The sequence below is a fragment of the Pteropus alecto genome, unplaced genomic scaffold, assembly GCF_000325575.1.
Source record: "Pteropus alecto unplaced genomic scaffold, ASM32557v1 scaffold311, whole genome shotgun sequence".
NCBI classification, from domain to species: domain Eukaryota; kingdom Metazoa; phylum Chordata; class Mammalia; order Chiroptera; family Pteropodidae; genus Pteropus; species Pteropus alecto.
The window spans coordinates 3,387,936-3,409,585 of record NW_006431916.1 but is presented as its reverse complement, the minus strand read 5'-3'; the positions used below and the strand labels follow the sequence as shown (position 1 = coordinate 3,409,585).

The following is a 21,650-nucleotide window of genomic DNA, read 5'->3' as shown; positions in this document are numbered from 1 at the left end:
GGTTAACACTTTCAAAGCAGTGACAAGTTCCAAATTCTAATTTTCTAAAAATAATCTATTCTGTGATTTTCATTAGAAATGTTGCTGCTCTCCCAGGGTTATTTTTAACTCCTGGTAAGTCCACTTGGGAGTAGAATGTCTGTGTTCTCCCAAAAAGCACCCTTCCCACCCAAGGACACAAAGTTTTCCTGGTCTTTGCCTGGCAGAACAATGGGATCTGCACCATAAGTCAGGAGAGATTAAAACAATGCTGGAAAGTGCCTACTTACTTGATAAGGTGAGGTACACACTCAATATTTGGAGTTTTGGAAGTGAAAGGTGAGGCCACAGATGCCTCCTGCTCTGATAAAGAGATGCCCACGTGAGCCATTTTCAAAGCCTAAAAACAAAGAGTCAACTTACTGTCAATGCACACTTACATACATCTCTTCTGAGGCCTCATAAGAAAGGCCAGTGAAGGGATCACAAGGTGGCTTACAGGCCCAACCACTAGCTGGGAGATGACCAGATTTTACTCTGCCTGCCTCATAAGAAAGAGAAAGTACTGGGATACCTAGCCAAGAAGTGGGGACTTCAGAACCAAATTCTACCCCATTTGGGCTATAGCGACCACTGAGTCATTGTGTAGCTTTGGTCAAAACCCTCCCAAACCCTCAGCATTAGTTTCTCCATCAAGAGGAATGCAGATGGTGTATATTCCAGGAGATACTATCTCTACAGGGCTCCAGGCAAGTACAATTGGGTGTGAGATTTTGGTCCCACACACTGACAACTACTTACCCCACAGTCATTGGCTCCATCACCGCACATACCTACAAAGTAACTAAAGGGGAACCAAGTCAATTATAGAGGAAATCAAAGTAATCTTACCTGAAAATTTCTCTAATTAAAAAGATAAAATGAGCTTCAAATTTAGGGAGTTTCCCTAACAGTCTGGTTTGACTAAAAAGTAAAGTTTGACTCAGCATTTCCTATAATGGAATAAGAAATCCAGGATATCATTCCTAGCTCCAAGTGTTTCGGGGAGACCCTGCACCTCGCTGTTTACAAAGCAGCTTTGGTAGCTGTAAATGGGATGTTCACAATTTTATGATGAGAAAGCATGCCATGGTAGAGAGGGAACAGGATTGAAACCGAAGATCTATATCTTTGACTTGATCGGTTTACTATTTTAACTATCGCTTTTATCCCCTACCAAGTTCTATGAGTAGTCAGTGAGGTGTTATATGGGAAAGTGACTTATAAATTTTAAAATGATAAACAAGAATTATTTGTGTTGTTAATAGTAATATGAGAGGAAATCTGCCATGTTAGCAGTCACTCAACTAAAAATGCAGTGCCAGGTCCAGACACAAGAAAGAAAATACATCTCTACTTCAGGATTGCTTTTTGAGGCTGGGTGAATACTGTTCTCTTAAATTAAATTATTGACCAAGATTATAAATAGCTGTTTTGTTTTGTTTTTTAAGGTAAGAGCACTCTGACAGCATTCACAGAATTTTCTATGCGTCTTTTACATAGTGCTACATGAAGGCAACTAGTTTACTGTCTAGGTTTTCGACCATGTTGAGAAGACAGGGCTTTCTGAATTGAAAAGCTAGCCTAGTAACTGAATCAAGTGAGTAGGAGGATGGAGTAGCAATGAGTAGGATTCATATCTGTGTGATCTAGCACCGGAAGTAGAGGAAGCTTCCAGGACTCCATAGGTTCTATTAACAAAAAATAAAGGGTTCCAAATGATGGGCACTTCATTTGGACCACCCATTCTATCAGTGGAGACCCTTTGTGTTAGAAGAAACATATTTTTCTGATTTAGGATGGAGAGGATGCTTTGACATAAGAAGGTCTTAATATTTTGAAGGTTATGTGAATGTCTTGTCACATGAATCTCCTTATATTATAATTGTGAAAATAATTTGCAAAAATGAGTCCAAATATTCATTGTTCCTTCAGGAGCTGGGCTCAAATTACCCTTCCAGGCTTATTTCTCACCATACTCTTTCATTCCCTTTATATTCTAGTTCACTGTTTCTCAACTCTGTATGCAAAACTGACTTATGTGAGAAGCTTTGAAAAAATGCTGATGCCCAAGCCCCATGTAGCAATTGAATCAGATGCACTGGATGGCAGTGTCCTGGTATTGCTAATTTTCAAAGCTCCTGAGGTGACTGTCATGTGCAGCCAGTTTAAGAATCACTACCCTAGCCAAACACAGTGATTTCCTGAACTTCTTATACTCCTCCTGACTGCCATGCTTCCATGCACTTCCCATCACCTGAATTGGGAAAGAACCTACTCCAGTTTCTGAAATTCTTCCACCAGACTGGATTTCTGCCCAGGAGACATTCTTGCAAAGATGGTCCCATTCATCAATATCTGAAAGGAACCCCAAAGAGAATTTTTTATTATGTTAGCTGGTCATACATGAAATAATTGATAACATTCAGAACATTGGCTGGTTAATGATACCTATAAATGAGAAAAAAAATTGTTTTCTAAGTTTTTCTTTGTATTTTAAGACCAACCGTTGAGACATTGGTTATCAGATAAGTGACCAGGGAGACCAAAATCAGTAAAGATGACTACTTAATAAAAATATTTGATGAAAATGACTTATAAAAATTTAGCTCAGCTGCCATGAAAAATGTAAACCTAAAAAATTCTGAGCTTAATGGAATCTTAAACCAATAGAGTATCAGAAATTGCAAGACAACAAAAGATCAAGATCTCAGGGGAAAAAAAGGAAGCAACTGTTTCTTAGGAACTAGGAGAAAAATAGCCTAATGGTGAAATAGTGACTATTTGTGGTCTTTGACTCAACCATACCATCTTGGGCTTGACCAATTGTGAAACACAGTTAATATCCCAAGTCTAATTTGGACTAGGGGATATTGATGGTTGGTGGTATACAAACTTGAGCTCCATTCTACAGAATCTAAACTCTTTTGTGTTAGATTTGTGTGTTCCCTGCTCTTCTTGGCAGTAAACTCCACTTAGTGTTCACTCAGCCTCAAAGTCTCTATTCTTTTGTTCTTAAACAGTACCTAAGATGATGAGCACTTCAATATAAATAATTTATCTCTGGGTTACACTGGACACAATTTTTCTCTAGTTTGTTCACACATTGTATATATAACTTATCTGCCCCTAAGTACGGGTTTGCTCTTCATCAGCAAAGTTTTAAGTTTGACCTTCTTCTATATAAAAGTCCTCTATCAAAAACTTAATGGAATTCCTTTATTCTTGGCCTGCCTTCATGTATAATTGCTGGATTTCCACTATACTGTGAGTCTCCTAATCAAAGAAGTATTGTGATAGCTACCCAAATGTAATCCTTATGACTTGAGAAGTCACTAATACTTTAATCTTCTAGATGATGGAAAATTGGCTAATCAGTTTACTTATTTTAAATCTAGTAGGACATGAGACAAAGTAAACTCTGCACAAATATCTGTTTCTCTTATGATATATTCAATAGGTATATCTTAGCTATTGAAAAATTTTACTTACTGAGGATCATGTTCTATAAATGACATTGTGAGCATCTTTTCTGAAAGACTGGTACCCTATTAGAACTTACTTTTGGCAGTAGGCTGCTGAAATGTTGACTTATAACCTGAAAGGATTTACCACTTAGGGCAAAATGGTAACTTTCTTCTTTGCTGTTAGAGACTTCTTCCCTAATGTTAATGTAATTGTCCTGCAAATCAAGACACAGTTATTTTAGACTTGATAGAGTGATTAGGACCACAAACGTATCTGAGAGAAGACAATGACATCAATCTGGGGTCTCTATTTAAAAGTCACAATCCAGCCCTGATTCTTCAGAGAAGCACTTTCTTTTTGTTAGATCAATCTTTGTACATCACAGCCTCTAGTGAAGAGGAGAATAACATTTACTCATGTTCTCTTCTCATCCTGATTTGATCTCAGTGAGTCCCAAAGAAGAGCACATTTCACACATTTTAAGTGTAAAATACAAAAGCATTGCAATTTAACAAATCACACCTTGAAGTGAGAACTTACAATTTTTTTTCCTTATAAAATTAATATTGTTCCACAAGGATGCAATAGAGATAGGATATTGACATGACTGGAGATAAATGAATAATTTTTTTTTCCTTCTATCCTGAATATATAGTCTGATTTCCAATTCTCAAAGCAATATCTTTCCTAGGGACTAAACCTCTTTTGAACCCAAAGAGTAGCTGGCAAGCAAGGGAAAAATGGGAAATTAGATTCACAGCCCTTCTTATTATATTCTTTCTCATACAGAGCCCACAACTTTTTTAAGTTTAAAAGAACGGATTATTTCCAGGAACCAGAAAAGCACTGTACCTTAAAGCTCAGTTAGAAAAATCTGGGAAACTGATATAATTGAGTGCTTCCCGCTGCATATGTGTCAAACATTTGGAGAAATATGTTGACCCTAGGTCACCTGTATACCTCTGCTAGTCAAAGCTGTTAAGTCGTCAACACTGTGAGACAAGTAAGATAATATAGTAGAAGGTCTGTTTTTAGGTATACCTGATTTCCATATGCAATGTGTTTCTTCTCTTCTACTAATTTCCAAGATATAGATGCCGATGAGGATCCAGTGGGTTCATTCGTTTCAATGAGAATGATTTTTTGGCCTTCCGAAACCATTCCAGACTTTCTGGCCACTGTTATCGCAGTCTGAAGATTGTCACCTAGAAGAAAGGAAGAGTATCCTAAGATGAGGTTCAAGAGATAGACCAATTCATATAGGACCTGGAAAACTAGGGTAATGAATTAAGACTTTATTTAGGGGTGAAGAGAATAATATCTAAGGTCTCTCTCAGCCCTGACTCCATGGTTCTATAATCCCTTTTCTGGTTCTTGCTGTTTTTCATCTGGTTACTTTTATCAAAGACTGGAAAGAAAAAATAAAAAGGCAAAATTTAAATCTATTTCTGTCATTTGTTAACAGCTTGGTAAATGTTTAGCAAGAACCTACTGGTTTAATATAGTATCTTTGGTTCCACTTTCAACTAAGATGAAATAAGCTTACTACAATCTCTCTCTCCCACTGACTACAATGGAAATCTTTGGATGAAATACTAAAAACAACTATCCAAGAATTTTAAAAAGTAAACATAAGCAGGCAGAATGTGGAAGAGAGTCAAATCTGGAGAAACAATCTGCAAGGAGAGATTCTCAGCTTCTTTTCTCTTTCCTCTCACATGTTTGACCTGAGGGTGAGCCCCAGTCCCAGAGTTATAGTGGTTGCTAAAACTTTGAGAAATCTACTCATTCTGTCCAGAGGAACAAGGAAAAGGTGTGCCTGAAGGCCAAAGAGTTATTGGGGAAATCCTGAAAAGAAAAGAGACTAATTTAATATATGAACTGTGTAAGTCCTGGGTCCTAATTTAATATATAAACTATGTAAGTCTTGGGCCCAAGCCAGAGCTGGGTATGTGTAGAACAAATTCGAAGAAGGATAGAAAAAGCTTCAAGAAATCACCTCTATGGCCCAGAGTTTTGTTTGCTAAAACAAACAAACAAAATCTCAACATTCTAACATTAACAGGATCCAAAGTCTCATAACATCATATTCAAAATACTTAGGATACTAAACATATAAAAAAAAAAACCTGGGGGTGCGGGCCAATTTGAAAAAAAAAAAAAAAAAAAAAAAAATACACAATTGCCTGTCTCAGAATGACCCAGATTTTGGAATTATCACACTATGGTTTTAAAGAAGCTATTATAAACATCCTCCATGTGATAAAGGTTAATACTCTTGAAATAAATGACAAAATAGAAGTTCTCAACAGGAAAAAAATATACTCTATACGAAAGAACCAAATGGCTACTTTAGAACTGAACAATATCAAAACTGAAATAAAAAAGATTTACTCAATGTACTCAATAGCAGAATGAAGATGACAGGAGAAAGAGCCAATGAATTTTTAGATAGATCAATAGAAATTTTATAATCTGAAGAACAGAGAAAAATTTTTAAAAATGAAATAACAGTTATTCAAAAATATGAAAAAGATTTATATTTATGTCATTAGAGTCCAAGAAAAAGAAGAGAAAGAGACTTGAACAGGAAAATATTTTCTTAAAGAAAAAATAGCAGAAAACTTCCTAAATATGATAAAAAGTGGAATTTACAGATTCAAGAAACTCAGCAAATCCCTAACAACTTAGTGAGAACCACATCCAGACACATAATCAAATTGCTGCTAAAAACCAAAAACGAAGAAAATATCTTAGAAGCAGCTAGAGAAAACAATACATTACATATAAGAGAATAATAACGAAAATTATCACAAATTTTTCATCAAAAACTGTAGAAGAAAAATAATAATGGAATAACATCTTTAAAGTGCAAAAAGAAAAATTTTGTCAACTCAGAATCCTATAGCTAATGAAAAAATCTTTTAGGACTAAGGTAGAAATAAAGGCTTTCTTAGATAAAGGGAAAAAAAAGATAATTTTTTTTGCCAGGAGACATTCTCAAAAAGAAATGCTAAAAGAAGTTGTTTAGGCTAAAAGGAAATGACATCAGGGGGAAATTTAGAACATGAGGAATGAAAACATAGCAACAGAAATAATAAAGATCTGGGTAAATATAAAAGTCCATTTGGTTTTTTTTTACTTTTATTCTTTAACTCTTGATTGTTGAAAGTGAAAACTTTAACATTGTTTAGTGGGGTTTTCATTGTCATATACATGATAACTATAACGTAAAAACAGAAGGTAAGAGATGTTTATGGTTTTAAGCCTTCTTAAATTTGTAGGTATGAATATTGTAATTCTTAGAACAGCTCCTAAAATGTAAATAACATAACATCTGGCTAGCTATCCCTAACATGGCTTCCCCTAGGTTTCTACTGAAATATTCATGAGGATTATCAAAAGAGTTAACTGGTGGGAAGGAGCTGCTCTACCCTGAGATTGGAAGAGTACAAGGAGTCCTGAGAGCTAAAAGACTTCCTCTACCTGCCTCAGCAGAACACCAGCAGTCAGTTTGCTTTACAACATAGGCCCATTTTGCATGTATCACCCATGAGAGTTATACTATTTAGTATATGCAGCCAAGGCCTAAACCTCAGTTATCTGACAGAGAAATAGAACAACCTATTTAAGAAACCCCAGTAGCTAGATAGGAAAAGATCAGGCAGGAAAACCAGAACATATAACTGGTAGAGTAGCTGCTGGAGACAGATAAAACTTGCATTAAAAGGGGGAGTGGGGAGCGAGGAGGGAGGAAGGTTTTCTAGAGTCACTCCCAACCCAAAACATGTTTTAAGAACTCAATAATTTAATAGGTGATTTGAAGAAAAGAATGATCATTTTTGAAACCCGAGTTTGTGGTTTGAAAAAACTGGGTGCAAAAAAAATCTTAAAGCACAAAGTAAAGTTATAAAAATATGATGGTCACAAGAAAAAAGATAAGAAACTGCAAGGATGGATCGAGACAGCCTGTCATATGAATAATAGAAATTACAAGAGAGAAAAAGGAAAGAGAGAGAACAAAGGTAATAATTAAGTGAACAATAGAAGAAAATTTTCTGAGAGGAGGAAGACAGATTAGAAGGTCTTACTATGTTCAGACCAAAATGATGAAAAAAGATAAATACATAGGCATATTCTGGTAATGTTTTTAAAATCCGAAGTTAAAGAAAAAGAATTATATGCAGGAAAAAGCAAGTTATCTACAGTGGGCTGACATCGAACGTGTAATATAGACCAAAAATCAGAAGACAAAGGAAAAACATGTACAGATTATTAAGTAAGAAGACTTTAACCCCAAATCATATACTTATTCACTTGTCAGAGCAAACAAGGATAGTCCAGTCTATGTGAGAAGTCATAGAGCATATCACCTATCTATCCCTTTCAAGGACAATTCATGACAAGAAATTATAACCAAGCAAGGAAAGCAAAAGAACCGAAATTTCAATATGAGGAACGAAGAATTAAAGATGGAGGGTCAAGTGTGATCAATTCTTATTTCTACATAAATCTAAATGGTTAAGGATAGATTATGCGAATGTGTAATACAAGTGCTTGATAAAGATATTCGAAACAGCAGGGTCAGAATGTAGGGGAAATTTTAATAAGTAGTCAATTAACTGAGCAACATCTAGAAGTTGGGTTGAGAGTCTAGGAAGGGCGAGAGTAAAAGTGATTCAAAAGTCTCTTGAATTGTGGAGGCAAGAATAGGGAAATAGAAAAGTTCAGAAAGAAAAATAAAAGTATTCTAGAGTTCTCAGCAGTAGAACTGGGTTCAAGGGACATGGAGTGGGAATACAGGCTTTGGTGAGGAAATATTGTTACTTGGTAACACAATAGAGTTGAAAGCATTTGACTATAAGAGTAGAGAAAGGGAAGACATTCTCTCAGAAACTATGAATGCATTAAAAAATCATTTATTCTCTATTCACAAGCATTCATTAAGAAATTTCACACATTTCTCTTGGGTGAGCCTTTCTCACTGTTCCATTATTGCATTAATTAGAGTTTAAGAGTAAGAGTAGAAATGACAGCATTATTTTATCTCCAGAATCGCAGATCTTATTATTGATGGGCCTTCGGCATAGTTTACAGACCATGCTGACCATGCATTCTTCTTCTAACATTTAATAATAAAAATCATAATATTTGCATGGGTCATATCATCTTCTCATTTAGGTAATATCTCAAATGTCCTCTCTGAGAGAGGACATCTCATCATCTGTTTTGTTTTATGTACATCGTAACGCTTATTACTACCTACTTATTTGATTATCTGATTGGTTGATGATTGATTTTCTATCTCATCCCTCCTGAATGGAAGCTCAGCGAGAATGGTAATTTTGCCTTTTTGTTGCTTATCCCCAGCACCTAGAATGGTGTCTGGCCCATAGTAGATAGTCAACAATATTTGCTAAATGAGTAAATCTCTGTTTCCATATCAAATCCTTACTGTTTTCTGCTTTGTTTTATACCTGTGATCATTACCGTCCTTATCCGGGCTGAGATGAGCTCTTCCAGGACAAGTTTTGTCTCTTCTTTCAATCGGTTTTCCAAGATCAGCAATCCCAGAAATATCAGGTCTGATTCTATCTTGTCCCTGGAATTATATGTGTGTGTGTGTATGCATATATATATGTATGCATATTTGAACAGAAATAGCACATCATAGGCTTTCTCACAGGTAGCAAAACCAAAATAAAGGCAAATATATTCTTATCAGAGTGGTTCCCACTCACTCATTCAAGCATCATTCCTGAATATGTGCCAAGAACCATCTAGATAGGAAGAGGACACAAAAGACACTAAAACATTTACTTTGACTGAATCAAAAGGAAGAGAGAATATTTATTAAGCAAAAGACTTGCTTTAATCTTTATATAGCATGAACTAAATGACTGCAAAAGTCTCTTTCATCTGCTATGGTGATTTTCATCACCTCACCTTTAGACAATCAACAGAGAGGAGTTCTGCCTCTGGTATAAAACATCATGAAATATAAGTGAGATACCAGAAAAATAAAATAAAGTGTCTGTTTCTCTAGAAACCAAAGCTATAATACGATTTTTGTTCCAGGAGATACTATCCCTCTTTAGAGGCAACCTCCCCCATCTCTTTCTCAGCTGGTGACATTGCTCTTCTACATAAAGCGTGCCTGTTTTTGTAGCAAGCGAAGTCTCCGAGGCTCCTGTCCACCACAAGGTCATTTCCAAGGTATTCTACAGGACTACGTGGAGGGGGTTGGGGGCTCAAAGATTCTTCCATGATTCATTTATCTGAGACTCGGACACCTCTAGCAGAGACAAGAGTAAGACATCAGCACTGCCTATACCTGGGTGAAATATAGACAAAAGCAGTACCCAAAAAACCACCTGCTCTTGCTTGCCGTATGTGCCTCATATGGTTTGGGGGCAGGATGCTCCCAGGACACTGCTAGCATCTCCACCACAGTGGCAGAAAGTGGACACAGTTTAAATTATTCACCTCAAAGCAGGTTCAGGAGGATGACATGTCCTATTTTTCTGAACCTGGCATTTAAGTCTCTCCATAATCTGATTCCAAACTATCTTTTCAGGCTCATCTATCACTAAACTCTTCATCCACCCTAAGCTCCAGCCAAGTTGGACTGCTCACCATGGATATGTTCTGTATTCAACCATCTGCAAACATTTGCTCTGGACTGCCGTAAGACATTCTTTCTTATTTCATGGAAAAGGTTATAAGTTCCACCTGATCCGCCATTGAAATTCATCCTATATTTTGAGGCCCAAACACCCTTGCAACTCTCCATAAATGCTCCCCCAGATAGAAATACTTGCTCTCTAAGCATATTACTTCTACCTCGGATTAGCTTGTATTTTATTTGTCCATATATTATTATTCTTTGCTATCAGATCTGTCTCTCTGTCTAAACTTCTTGAGGGTAAGCCTACCTGCTTTAGTGACAAATTCAACACACCCATGCGGCTCTCTCAACACAGAGGAGGTGCTTGACAAATGTTTGCCTAGTTGAAATGTTCTGGTGCTTGATGTGACTGCTTTTTGCCAGATAACCCAGGAAAATTCCTTTCCTCTTTCAGAAATTCTACTGCCAGAGAGTTCTCATGGGAACCAAAATTCATCTATCAAGTCAATGACCATTTACCGAACACCTAAATAAGTACAAAAACCAGGGCTGAGGAAATAGGAGGAGAATCTGCAGAGACTATAGTAGGCCCTGACTCCAGAGATTCCACATTCAACCAGGAGGACAAGAGTAGACTTGACCACCTTGGTTATACAGAAGCCTTGGAAAAGTATCATCATGATGTACGAACAAGAGTCCTAGGAAGTCAGAGAGGAAGGTATAATCACTTTGGGGTGGCGTGATTGGAGAAGCCTTCTTGGAGGTGTTTTATATTTGAGTCATTGAAGGATAACTTAGTTGATGCCTGACTGAGGTTCTCCAATCTTGCCAGTGGCTCTCATACCTTTGATACGAGGCCTCAGGCTTTAGATAGTTTCAAAGATAATATGACATGAGCCAACCACAAGGCACTTGATCAGACCAAGAAAATAGCTGCCGGATCACCTTTTTACACAGACTGTGACCAATCCTGGCAGTCATATCTGGTTCCTCTGGCACAGAGCCTTTGTTTGGTTCAATGCACAGTAATCAGGATACCAGAGTTCTAATCCCAGCTCTGGTGCTACCTTACTGTGTGACCAAGGGTAAATTATTTTCTTTGTCTGGTAATTTATTTCTTCTTTTGTTAAAAAAAAGGGAGAGGAGGGGCAAAACTAATGTATTTCCAAAGTCTTTTCTATCTATAACATTATATGCTTCTTCTTTTCATGAGTGTTCAATCTGAATCAAGAAATAAAGAAGAAAGGAGTCCCTTAAGAGGTCTCAAGCTCTGCAACTTGAAATAGCATGCTGTCTTTTCCTGCTTCCCGCATAGACATTATACTTCTTCCTGAAGCATCTATAAATAATAAAGAGTGGGGAGCATAATACAAAGGGAGCATTGTCGTCCTTGTAACTATACTTCATGTTCTTAAAATCCATGTGATTTTTAAAGGATGAAATATGCATTAAGTGAGCCAAGAATCCTCAAAGAATTTATATCTGTGCTGGAAGCACTCTGAGTAAACACACTAGTACACACACGTGCATGCCACAGAACGAATGTTCTGTTCTAATGAGAGATTAGCAAAGGTTAGGTAAACTAACTTAGCTAGGAATAGATACAGTGGTGATGTGACTTTAACACAGGAGGGGCAAATCAATGACCCCAAATCAGATCTTGGACCTTACCAGAATTTGAAAAGTTGAAATTTCAATGCTATTGGCCAGGGCATGTACTCTCCTGTATACCACAGCCCTCATCATCCCCTATTGCTCATGTGCCTCTATCAGTACTTTGTTACATGCACAAGACCCAAAGCCATGAGTTTGAAACTTGTGGATATGCAAATATAGTCAGAAGCAGCAGGATAGTAGCCACAATCTTGATTTATACCTGTCAAGAGGCTCTTGGAAAACAAAGTTTCATTTCCAATTGTGCTACATCCTGGTCCCAAATTTCCTCTTCTTTAAAATGTGAGATCTAATATCAAAGTTTACATTTAGCAATCTGACTTGAGTGACCTGAGTTGATTAAATTACAACAAACACCCAGGGTTGTATTAGCCAAAGTGACCCTTTTAAAGGTCATATTAAACTGGCCCCAGGGGGAGTGGCCCAATATATCCAGTAATCCAATACTCAATGACCTTAGATGAGCCACTTCTGCCTCTGGGCTTCACTGCTCATTCATAAAGTGACAAGGTTGGGACACATCTATGATTCTCAGCAGGAGGGGTACTGCCTCTAGAGGACATTTTGGAAACTTTTTAGACATCTATGTAAGATTTTCTGCAATGACTGGTGCACAATAAAAAATCACACTGCATCCCACGTGACTTTTGAATATTTTATGGGACAGTTATGGACATTAAAAGATTGTTTATATTTTTCTAAGTCAATATAGGCTTATACTGTTTATATTCTACTATAATTATACTATATAATATGCAGTATACATAGGAACTGCCAGCATATATAATATACTGTATTATTATAGTATATATAATACTACTATATTAAATTAACAAATATAAAATTGTTTCCTTCCTGTAGCTCTGTTTTATATTTAAACACAAAGTATTTTTTGCACATTTTTAATACGCTGTTGAATTTTCCAGGAATGTGACCGCTGTGTAAATTAAAAAGAGATCGTATTGTTTTATTCAGTTTTACCAACAGTTTTAAACTATTTCACAGAGTCACTTCATTGACAGCAAAACTGCTAATGGTATTTGAGACCTCAATGTTTACACACCTGTATCAGTCTGCATTCCTAGCTGTTGCAGCCCTAATTTTCCCACTCACAGGTGCAAGCAATGGATTGCTTCATCTTGTGGAGTGGGCTGAGTGTTTACTGACCTATCTATTACTTCTTATAATGCAATATATATTTTGCTCTTATTTTGACTTTACATAGTGGCATTATATTTATTTTTACAAAGAATACATGTAGATCATATTACATATGGATTTTACTTTACTGTATTAAAGGAAGTGGTACAAAATATAGCTACAATAATAAAATGTTGAGTCTGACAGGGTAGAGCACAAATAGGTAAGACCTCCCAAATTTCAAACCCTAAATAACAAAATAAGTCTTGATTATTTGCAGCAGTGTTACCAATAATGACTGACAGAGTATTGGACATGGCATTGAAGGTGAAATAAACACAATAGCCTAAAAACAGTGGAAAGTAAAACAACAAATAAATTTGTGCTAATAAATACTCCTATCTATTTTAGCTTTTAAGCATTCCCATTTTAATCTATACATATCAAAACGTTCTCTAGAATGGCCCCTCTAAAGCTCTTCTTGTTTTTCTACAAACATTATCTAGATATGTGTTAAGTCCAAGCTACATTTTTTCTCATTAACTATATTTCTTATCGAGAATTGTTTTTTCAGACAAATGTTGTATTTTCTAACCTTCAACTAATCACCAACTAGAATTAAAAAATTAGCTCCTTGTATTTGATTCAAAATGAGAGCATGGCCATAATTTCAAAATCTCTGAAACATTGATTATATTCATATATCTGTTTTCACAAAGTTGTACAACGACGTCATATTTCACAGTTTATACAGCCATTTCTCATACATTCTCCCAGTCAGTGTTCACATCAGCTTTGCGATTTAGGCAGGGCAGGGATGTTGCTGAGTCCACTGCTCAGTCTGGTGCATTTTCCCACCAAGCCAGTCCACTTTGTCAAAATCCTCCCCATTTACCTCATCAAGGCAGTGGTGTGGTGGTCCATTTCCAGCTTTTTGTAGGCCAGCGCTATGACCCGGAAGCCCTGGGTTGTGTAAATCTGAAGTTCACTAATAAAACTAGTTGGTACTGTTTAGAAAATAACAGAAGATTAATATGCAATATTGACTCAGTTGTAGTGGTGGAGAAAGTCCTTAGAGATTCAATTCTTGTCCAAAACACCCACCTCTAAAAAAGTACACAAGTCAGTGGGAACCCACCCTAAATATAACTACATTATCAGGGTTGACTTCTTGTGATCCTGTGAAACTGAAATGAGAAGAATGCATTTTTAAATAAAAAAAAAGAAAAAAGAATTTAAAAAGTACATAATTTTTCTCTAGTTTAACCAACAAATATTTATTGACAATCTACTATGTTTTAAGCATTGACTCTGCAAAGATTAAACTGCAGGCCCTATTCTAAGGATCTCTGTTTAGTAGGGTAATAGCCAGTAGACTAACAATACAATTGAATGAGATCATTACAATGATCTATGCAATTTTCATATGTGGAATTCAAAGAAGACACATCTGTGACCTTTAGAAATTGTGGTGCATATATCAGACTGGGAGGAAGTGGTTAGATGAAGGAAAGAAAAGGGCATTTTGGCGGAGAGCCATGTACTCAGGCATGGATACATGGGACAGCAAGCCTTGAGTAGTTAGCTCAGCTCAGGGGAAGCACAGAATATGAGGACAGCTGTGGTAAGGCATATCTGGAAAGTCTGACAGGAGTCAGATCACACAGGTCTTATATAAGATCCTGAAGGAGTATGAGATTATCCCGGAGCCTGCGGGAAGCAACAAAAAGAAAAAAAGCAGGAAAGTGACAACAGTTATACTATGTGATGAAAAAACCAGTTTGCTCAGAGCATCATGGATGAGCCAGGGCAGGGAAGACTGGGGTCAGCAACTACTGAAGTGATCCAGTAGAAGTGAAGAGGAGGGCCTGAGGTGATGGAGTGACAGAGGCATAGATTAGCAATTGACACAATAGAGGCATTGAGGGAGAGGGATCGATCTGGGAAAAACCCTAAATTGAGGGGAGAGAGAGAAAGGTAATATCATTCTCCAAGGTGGGAAATATAGAAAATGAGAAAGATAAGCTTGATTTTGGTATTGAGTTTGGGATGCCAATGAGACATCTAATTGGTCAGTGGGCAATTGGATTCATAGATCAAGTGCCGAGGGGACATATTTGGGCTGGAAATACAAATTGTACTACAAGTCTATTCACTTACCTGTCTCAGGTTGGCAAAAGCTGACCACCTTCTCTGGTGCGCCTTTCATGAATGCCAGACGGTCACCCCCCATCTCTTGGACAATGACTGTCATCCTTTGTAGTGCTGATGAGAATGGGAACTGATGCAAGATTGCAATTCCTTCCACGGGGACCTGGTTGAGGGATGGGGAAGGGAGAGGGCACACCAACATAGCTTCTAACTACTGGGAATTAACTGCTCCCCGCTCAATCCTTGTTTTAGCAGATAAAGGAAACAAGGTCTCCTCAATTTTCATATGTGGAATTCAAAGAAGACACATCTGTGACCTCTAGAAATTGTGGGCCCAAAGGGACTTTCTGTTTGAGTTTGGGTGTCGTGGGGTGCATGACCTGGAGGCTTACCTGGCTGGCTGTTTTGCAGGGTTTAACTACCATAGCATCTGCCGGCACTCCCTTGATGTGGAAATCGTCCCCAGAAATAGCCATTTCCTATTTCACAAATGGGATACTTTATTGTAGAGATTTATTTCTTATTTATCCTCTGATACTATTCTCAAACCCTCCCCTTGAGAAAAATCCTCGGAGCACCTCAATGTATGCTCAATGTCTCTTCCCTTAGCTGGATGGAGGTGAACCAGTCTTATCTCGCCACAGAGAAAAATAAAGCATTGAAAATGCTGCGGAACTTGAAGGGCAGACGCCTTTGAATTATTCATGCAATTTATCCTGCTTTCTCTGTTGGAATGTGCTGTATAAAGGGTTCAGTCTCCATTTCTAAAGAGCTAAACTTGAAAATAGTGAGCATGAATAGCCAGACTTACTGTGTGTGAGGCAAGCACCTTACTGTCTTTCTTCACCTGGAGTTCACTGCTGTTCCTGCTCTTCCCTCTCTGTCTAATTTGGACTGATGATCCTCAGGGTGAGGCATGGCAGGGACTATTGATGTACATGGTTGATGTTCAGTAAACACCCAGTAATTGCTATAATAATGACCCTAAATTATAGTCAAAAGAACCTTTTACCCAAAGATGTCAAAATGCTTTGTAATTGTCTCATTGAGTGGCTGAGAAAATCTCAGAGAGGAAATTGCAATTCCTACTTAAAGATTCAAACACAGTCACCCAGAAAAAATGGAGGCTTGGCAAAGTCACATCAGCCTGCTACAGAACTGTGCCCTGCTAAAGTCGAAAGGTACCCTAAAGACTGTCTCCTTCAGTGGAGCCCAGAGCTGTACCAAGCTGCAAGGAGGGGAGGTGGGATGTGGCTAAGTAGGTGGGGATGTGTGTTCCCGAAGCTTTTTACCTTCACTCCCCAGCTTCTTCCCAGTCCAGAGTAACTCCAACTATTTGGTTTTTATAAGGTGATTCTCAATAAGGTTTCTTTTTAAAAAAAGATTCCAGCTTTCTTGTTTCATTTCATGTGAACACTGCTGGTCTATTTCAGTCTCCTCATTTTAAGGTAATAGGAGCCAAGCCTCAACAAGAGATGACTTTACAGGGTCAAGAGTTCAAGCAGAACAGAGCGAAAACCAGAACCAGGAGAGCCAGATTCTTCTTGCTATATGACACCATTTGTTCTTAAATCTACTTCAAAGTCTCAACAAAAGCTCTCGTGTTTTCCTATTATTGTTTTCAGTTTTAGAAACAAAATCAGTACAAAATCAATGAGGATAAAACTCCTGGTAATAATGAGCTATCCTAAGCACAGAGGACAGTGATGTTTCCTAATCCTCACGTTCTAGAAAACTTTGAAACCAGACATTGTTCATACTACAATCTGAAGATTTGGAAAATAGTTATATAACAATTATAATTATATTCATACTATCGAGCCTGTAACATGTGCCAGGCACAGTATCAGGAAATTTTTAAGTGTCCCATTCCATTTAGTCCAATAACCCTACAATGGAGATATGACGTACAGAGGAGGAAACCAGACTTAGATTGGTTTGCCTCTCACTGCTATATGTACTCCATATTGGAGACCTCATATTTTATAAGTATTGAATAGCAGTGATAAAGCCTGTGTTGCTCTGGCATTGAAAAAGCTTCTTAGATTCTCTACAGATCAGAGACTTACCCAAGTGGTGGCTTCAAACATTTTGAGGTCCAAAGGGTCTCCCTGGATGGTCTCATTGAGAAGTATCAGAGAGTGGCAGCTAGCCATGGCTGCACACAGTGGGCCCCATGGCAAAGCCCTGCCGTGGACAAAGCTGTGGACTTCCTGGAAGCTAAAAGAGATAAGGGAAAAGACTTCAGTAGTATTCCTCCATGCAAAAATAGAGCTTCTGGAGGTGACTATCTTTGTAAAAGTGATTTAATATACTTTGGTACTTTATGTACCCACTCTCTAACAGCCTCCCCTTCAAATTAATAGTGCTTCATTCAGCCTTCATCTCTACATGAGTTCAATGGGTATGAGAAAGATTTCTGAGGTTTTTTCAAGCTCCTTCTTCCCTCTTTTCCTTATGCTTTCTCTGGTTCTGATTTAATACCAGAGATATGGAAGGAACTAGAAGTATCGCCCTTAATTCTAAGCATACACTCCCACTCCAACTACCAGACCATTTTATTTCCACTTCTGTGAGTCAGAACAGCCTCACTCATGCTATGGCTATTTGAGTACGTTAGCTCCTTCAAACAATCCTTCGGGACAAGGCTGTGTCTTCTGTACGTCTCTCCCCAACATATTTAATGTTTGGTCAAATTAGACAGTCAACAAATATGAGTGAATAAATGAATGAATTCATCCTGGAAATCTGAAAGACCATAATGGTAAAGAAATAAATCCTAAAAAAAATATTTTTCAAAAGGACACTGCAACCCCCATTTCTATCCTGGCACCTAGTGTCAACATTGCAGCCATCATCACCATCATTTCTTATAGAAGTGGCTTCGCTTAAAACCTACTGAGATACTACTCAAATGTCACAAGCACAGTGCTTTCATTAATTCAGGGTTGAAACCATAAAGTTTAGCCTCTGGTCCATTAGAATCCTCGGCAACCTTGTCAGTTCCTTCTTAAATGTATAGCACAGGAGATGGTTCACAAAGCAGTCTATCCCAGGAGGACTTCTGATGGCAGAAGGTATTTCCTGCGTCAAGGCAATATCTGTTTCTTGGAGCCAGTTAGATTCTATTTGTTCTCCCTCGTCCACATGTCAACTTTTGTGGACGAGCTCAGCTATATCCCCTCTTACCCTCCCTTCCTCTGGGATTACCTAGGAACCTCCAGCTATGCTTTCAATGTGTAATTTTCAGACCACTCATCTTTCTGGCTACTCTTTCTTTAAAAAGTTTTTTTTTCATCATAATTTGTTTTAAAATGTGGTCTCTAGGATCAGACTGTTATTTCTCATGATATGGACACTGCAATTAAATACTGCCTTAGGTTGCTCTAGCTTTTTGTTCTTGAAAGCATTCACGTCACAGTGTTAACTCATAATTCAGCCATATTTGTTCCTGGCTTCCTCATTCCAACTTCTCTAAGAGCTCAAAACCTCTTGATGATTACTGACCCTGTTGATCATATTTATTACATATATCAAAGGATAGAATTATCTTAGTGGTTCACAATATGTCTCTGGTATTTTAGTAAACACCTAGAAGGAAGAGGTCATCAGCAGTGCAATTAACACAGAAGCTTAAGCTCACAGCTAAAAGCAAACACAGACCAGGGAAAAAGTAATCTTATTTTTAAGATGACACACACACTGTCATCTGTATGTAGTTCTAAATACGTAATTCTGAGTTCCCAAGGATTGGGCTAGACTCTGGTTTGCACAACAAAGAAACAGAACTCTGTTATTCCTCTCCTTGTGTTTTTATTTGAATGCTTATGATTTATCAAGCTCAGGTTGCCCAGGTATTGTTCCAATGGTTCTTGAAATATCTGGCGCATTGGGCTGGTCCTTTTTTGAAAAGATAAGAATAACTAGAGATGAGTTTATCTTTTAAGAAAAGATATTTAATAGCCGATAATTCAGGTGCTGACTTCTTATCATTGAATCTATTGTCTCTCATATTGTGAATTAAATTCAGCAACTTTTTAAATTTTTAAAATTGTTCTTATAATCATTTGAAGACGACTTTGACCTTTTTGAAGAAAAACAGGAGAGAGCGGTGGCCCTAATTAATCAATAACCTAAATATTATATCAAATGTTTCTATTTAAACTTGGCAAGTTACTTTTAGAAATCTTAAGTTTGGTAAATAAGTTGATATCAGTTCAATAAGTAGAAGAACATTTGAAAGACAGAACATATTTAGTTCAATTTAGATGAACAAATATTTACTGTGCATCGATTGGTACAGTGTGTGTGCCTGATGCAGTGTTACAGCATTAAGGACACAGATATAAATAAGAAAAAGACTGTTCTCAAGATGCTGTTCAGATATTTGAATAAATATATTATACTTTTTGTATATGTTGAAACAAAAAAAAATATTAATGAATAAGGAGACCAGATATATATCCAAATCTATATTCGAGGGAAAAATGAAGAGAATTTTAGAAAGTTTAAAATTTTTAAAAGTCCTCTTTTGTAGACTAAAGTGGTTTGAAACACCAGGATTAATTTTTTTAACCCAGAAAATAGATTTCTTTTTAAATATGTTATAATCATGTTTTAGTATGAAAATACATTAAGCACCTGTAATTAAAATATTTTATGAATAAATTGTATGTCATCTGTATAATGCAGAGGAACTACACTACACCTTTTATAAACAAAAGTCTTTGTGATTTAATTTGTGTGAGAGGAAAATATCTTCATTAAAAAAATGTCAAACGTTTTCTGGTCTGATCACACTGGAAATTGTAGAAGAGAGGAAAAGCAGGCAGAGAAGTAAACTCAGCCATGGCCACAAGAGGGCCAGGAGAGGGATGTGCAAATCTTCACTACCATGAAGCTGAAAACTGCCCAAACTGAGGACTTTGCAACAGCCGAAAAGTGGAGTTCAAAGAACTAGAATACCAAGGAAAAGGAGTACACTGGCTCCAGTTCCACAGATGTTCCTTTTACTGAAAGTCAGTGTACACAGGTGAGAACAGTGTCCTTCCTCTAGTGCACTGAAAGGCTTCGGTTTGTACCAGGAATGTTGCCTCCCTGAAGGACAGGTACTGGTGTTGTCCAAATTGGGTACACTGAGCCAACCTCGGGCCTCTGACTAATATAGTGACTGCAAATTACATTTTAGCAAGGATTTGAATGCAGTGTCAAAACATCTCCTTCACCTCCTGGTTTTGTGAATGGCACGGGACAGGGCCTGGGGTGGGGAAAACACACATTTTAATGCAGAGTATTAGTGGAAGTATTCAAGAGCAGAAATTAAACGAAACTACTGTAGCAACCACTGCTAAGCCAAAGCTAAAGTGTCTCCATTATTAGTTTTCAAAAGAAAACACAGAGTTCTGGAAAAAGAGAAACTGTGTTTAGTCCAAAGTACTGTAGGAAAAAAAAAAAGAGGAGCGGTCTACAGAAAGTGACCTCATAGGGTGATCTGATCATAAATTCTTAACTGGGCTGGGCATGATGGGTAGTCACACCCCAGGCACATAACTTCTTTACTAAAAGATTTATATTTGCCTTAAGCAAGCCCTGTCCATTGTTTTTGTACAACTAGGTTAACACGCCTTTGAAATAAATATAAATACCTTCAAGGGAGCACATAATCGTGTTAACTATTCTATAATCCAATCCCCACCTTGCTTTCTTCCACCTCCATGAACTCTTCCCTATGTTCCCTCCTTAATTTTATATGCATAAAAGAAGCTGAAAAATTGTTATTCTCTGGAGCATTTGAGATCTTGCTTTCTGCCAGTTCTCAGTTTGGGCTCAAATAAACTCATAAAAATTCTATACAGGTTTGGACACTTTTCTGTCAACAGTACTCACCCATTCTTATTGCAGGGCACGACTCCCCAGAGATCCAAGCCATCCCTTGTTAAGGTGCCTGTCTAAATAGAAAGGAGTGCTCAGTTCACTCTGAAGATCTCGCTTCCCATTTCAATAGGAAAACATACGTCACAAAATTTTATCAAGATCAACACTTCAAGCAAGGACACAGTCAGGTGGGTATCTGGAGTCCCGGGGGAAGATTTGATGAACTCATACCAGTTGTATGACATGCTGGCACTTAATCTCTCTGTACTTTTAGTGTTCACAATGATAAAAGGAAGAAAAGCATATCTGCCTTACATGTTTCAGAGGCTTGTTTTGAGGACCTAAAGGCAGACTAAATGGATGGGAAAGTCCTTGGTAAACCTGTAAAAACTATAAAATAGGTGAGTTTCAGTTTTTATAGAAGCTAAAAGTATGTCATCAGAAATAAGTAATGGGTGTAGAAGAGGTTTTTACTCTTCTAAAGAAATGGTTTGCTATGTGTGTGACACATATTTGGTTAAAAAGTGCTTGTTGGTATTTCTCTCAGTGCAGTATAATAATGAACTAGAACTGGTAAAAACACCCAGCTGTGTGACCTGGGCAAATTATTTAACTCCTCTAATCTTCAGAGACCTTATCTGTAACATGGTTATAATCATACAGGGTTGTTGTAAAGATTAAATGAGATAATATAAAT

General features: G+C 37.4%; 1 protein-coding gene across 1 annotated transcript in view; it reads right to left on the bottom strand.

Moving 5' to 3' along the window:
• The window catches only part of ATP13A4 (ATPase 13A4), a 112,719-nt gene that overhangs the window by 25,005 nt on the left and 66,064 nt on the right, over positions 1–21,650 (bottom strand). Inside the window, exons 13-23 of the mRNA XM_006906171.2 lie at positions 20,966–21,027; positions 17,149–17,299; positions 15,472–15,558; positions 15,089–15,242; positions 13,824–13,935; positions 8,964–9,088; positions 4,528–4,691; positions 3,581–3,700; positions 2,297–2,376; positions 781–823; positions 270–379 (exon numbers count right to left, since the gene is read on the bottom strand). Of these exons, the coding sequence (XP_006906233.1) occupies positions 270–379; positions 781–823; positions 2,297–2,376; positions 3,581–3,700; positions 4,528–4,691; positions 8,964–9,088; positions 13,824–13,935; positions 15,089–15,242; positions 15,472–15,558; positions 17,149–17,299; positions 20,966–21,027 (1,208 nt within the window). The remainder of the gene's footprint in view (positions 1–269; positions 380–780; positions 824–2,296; positions 2,377–3,580; positions 3,701–4,527; positions 4,692–8,963; positions 9,089–13,823; positions 13,936–15,088; positions 15,243–15,471; positions 15,559–17,148; positions 17,300–20,965; positions 21,028–21,650) is intronic.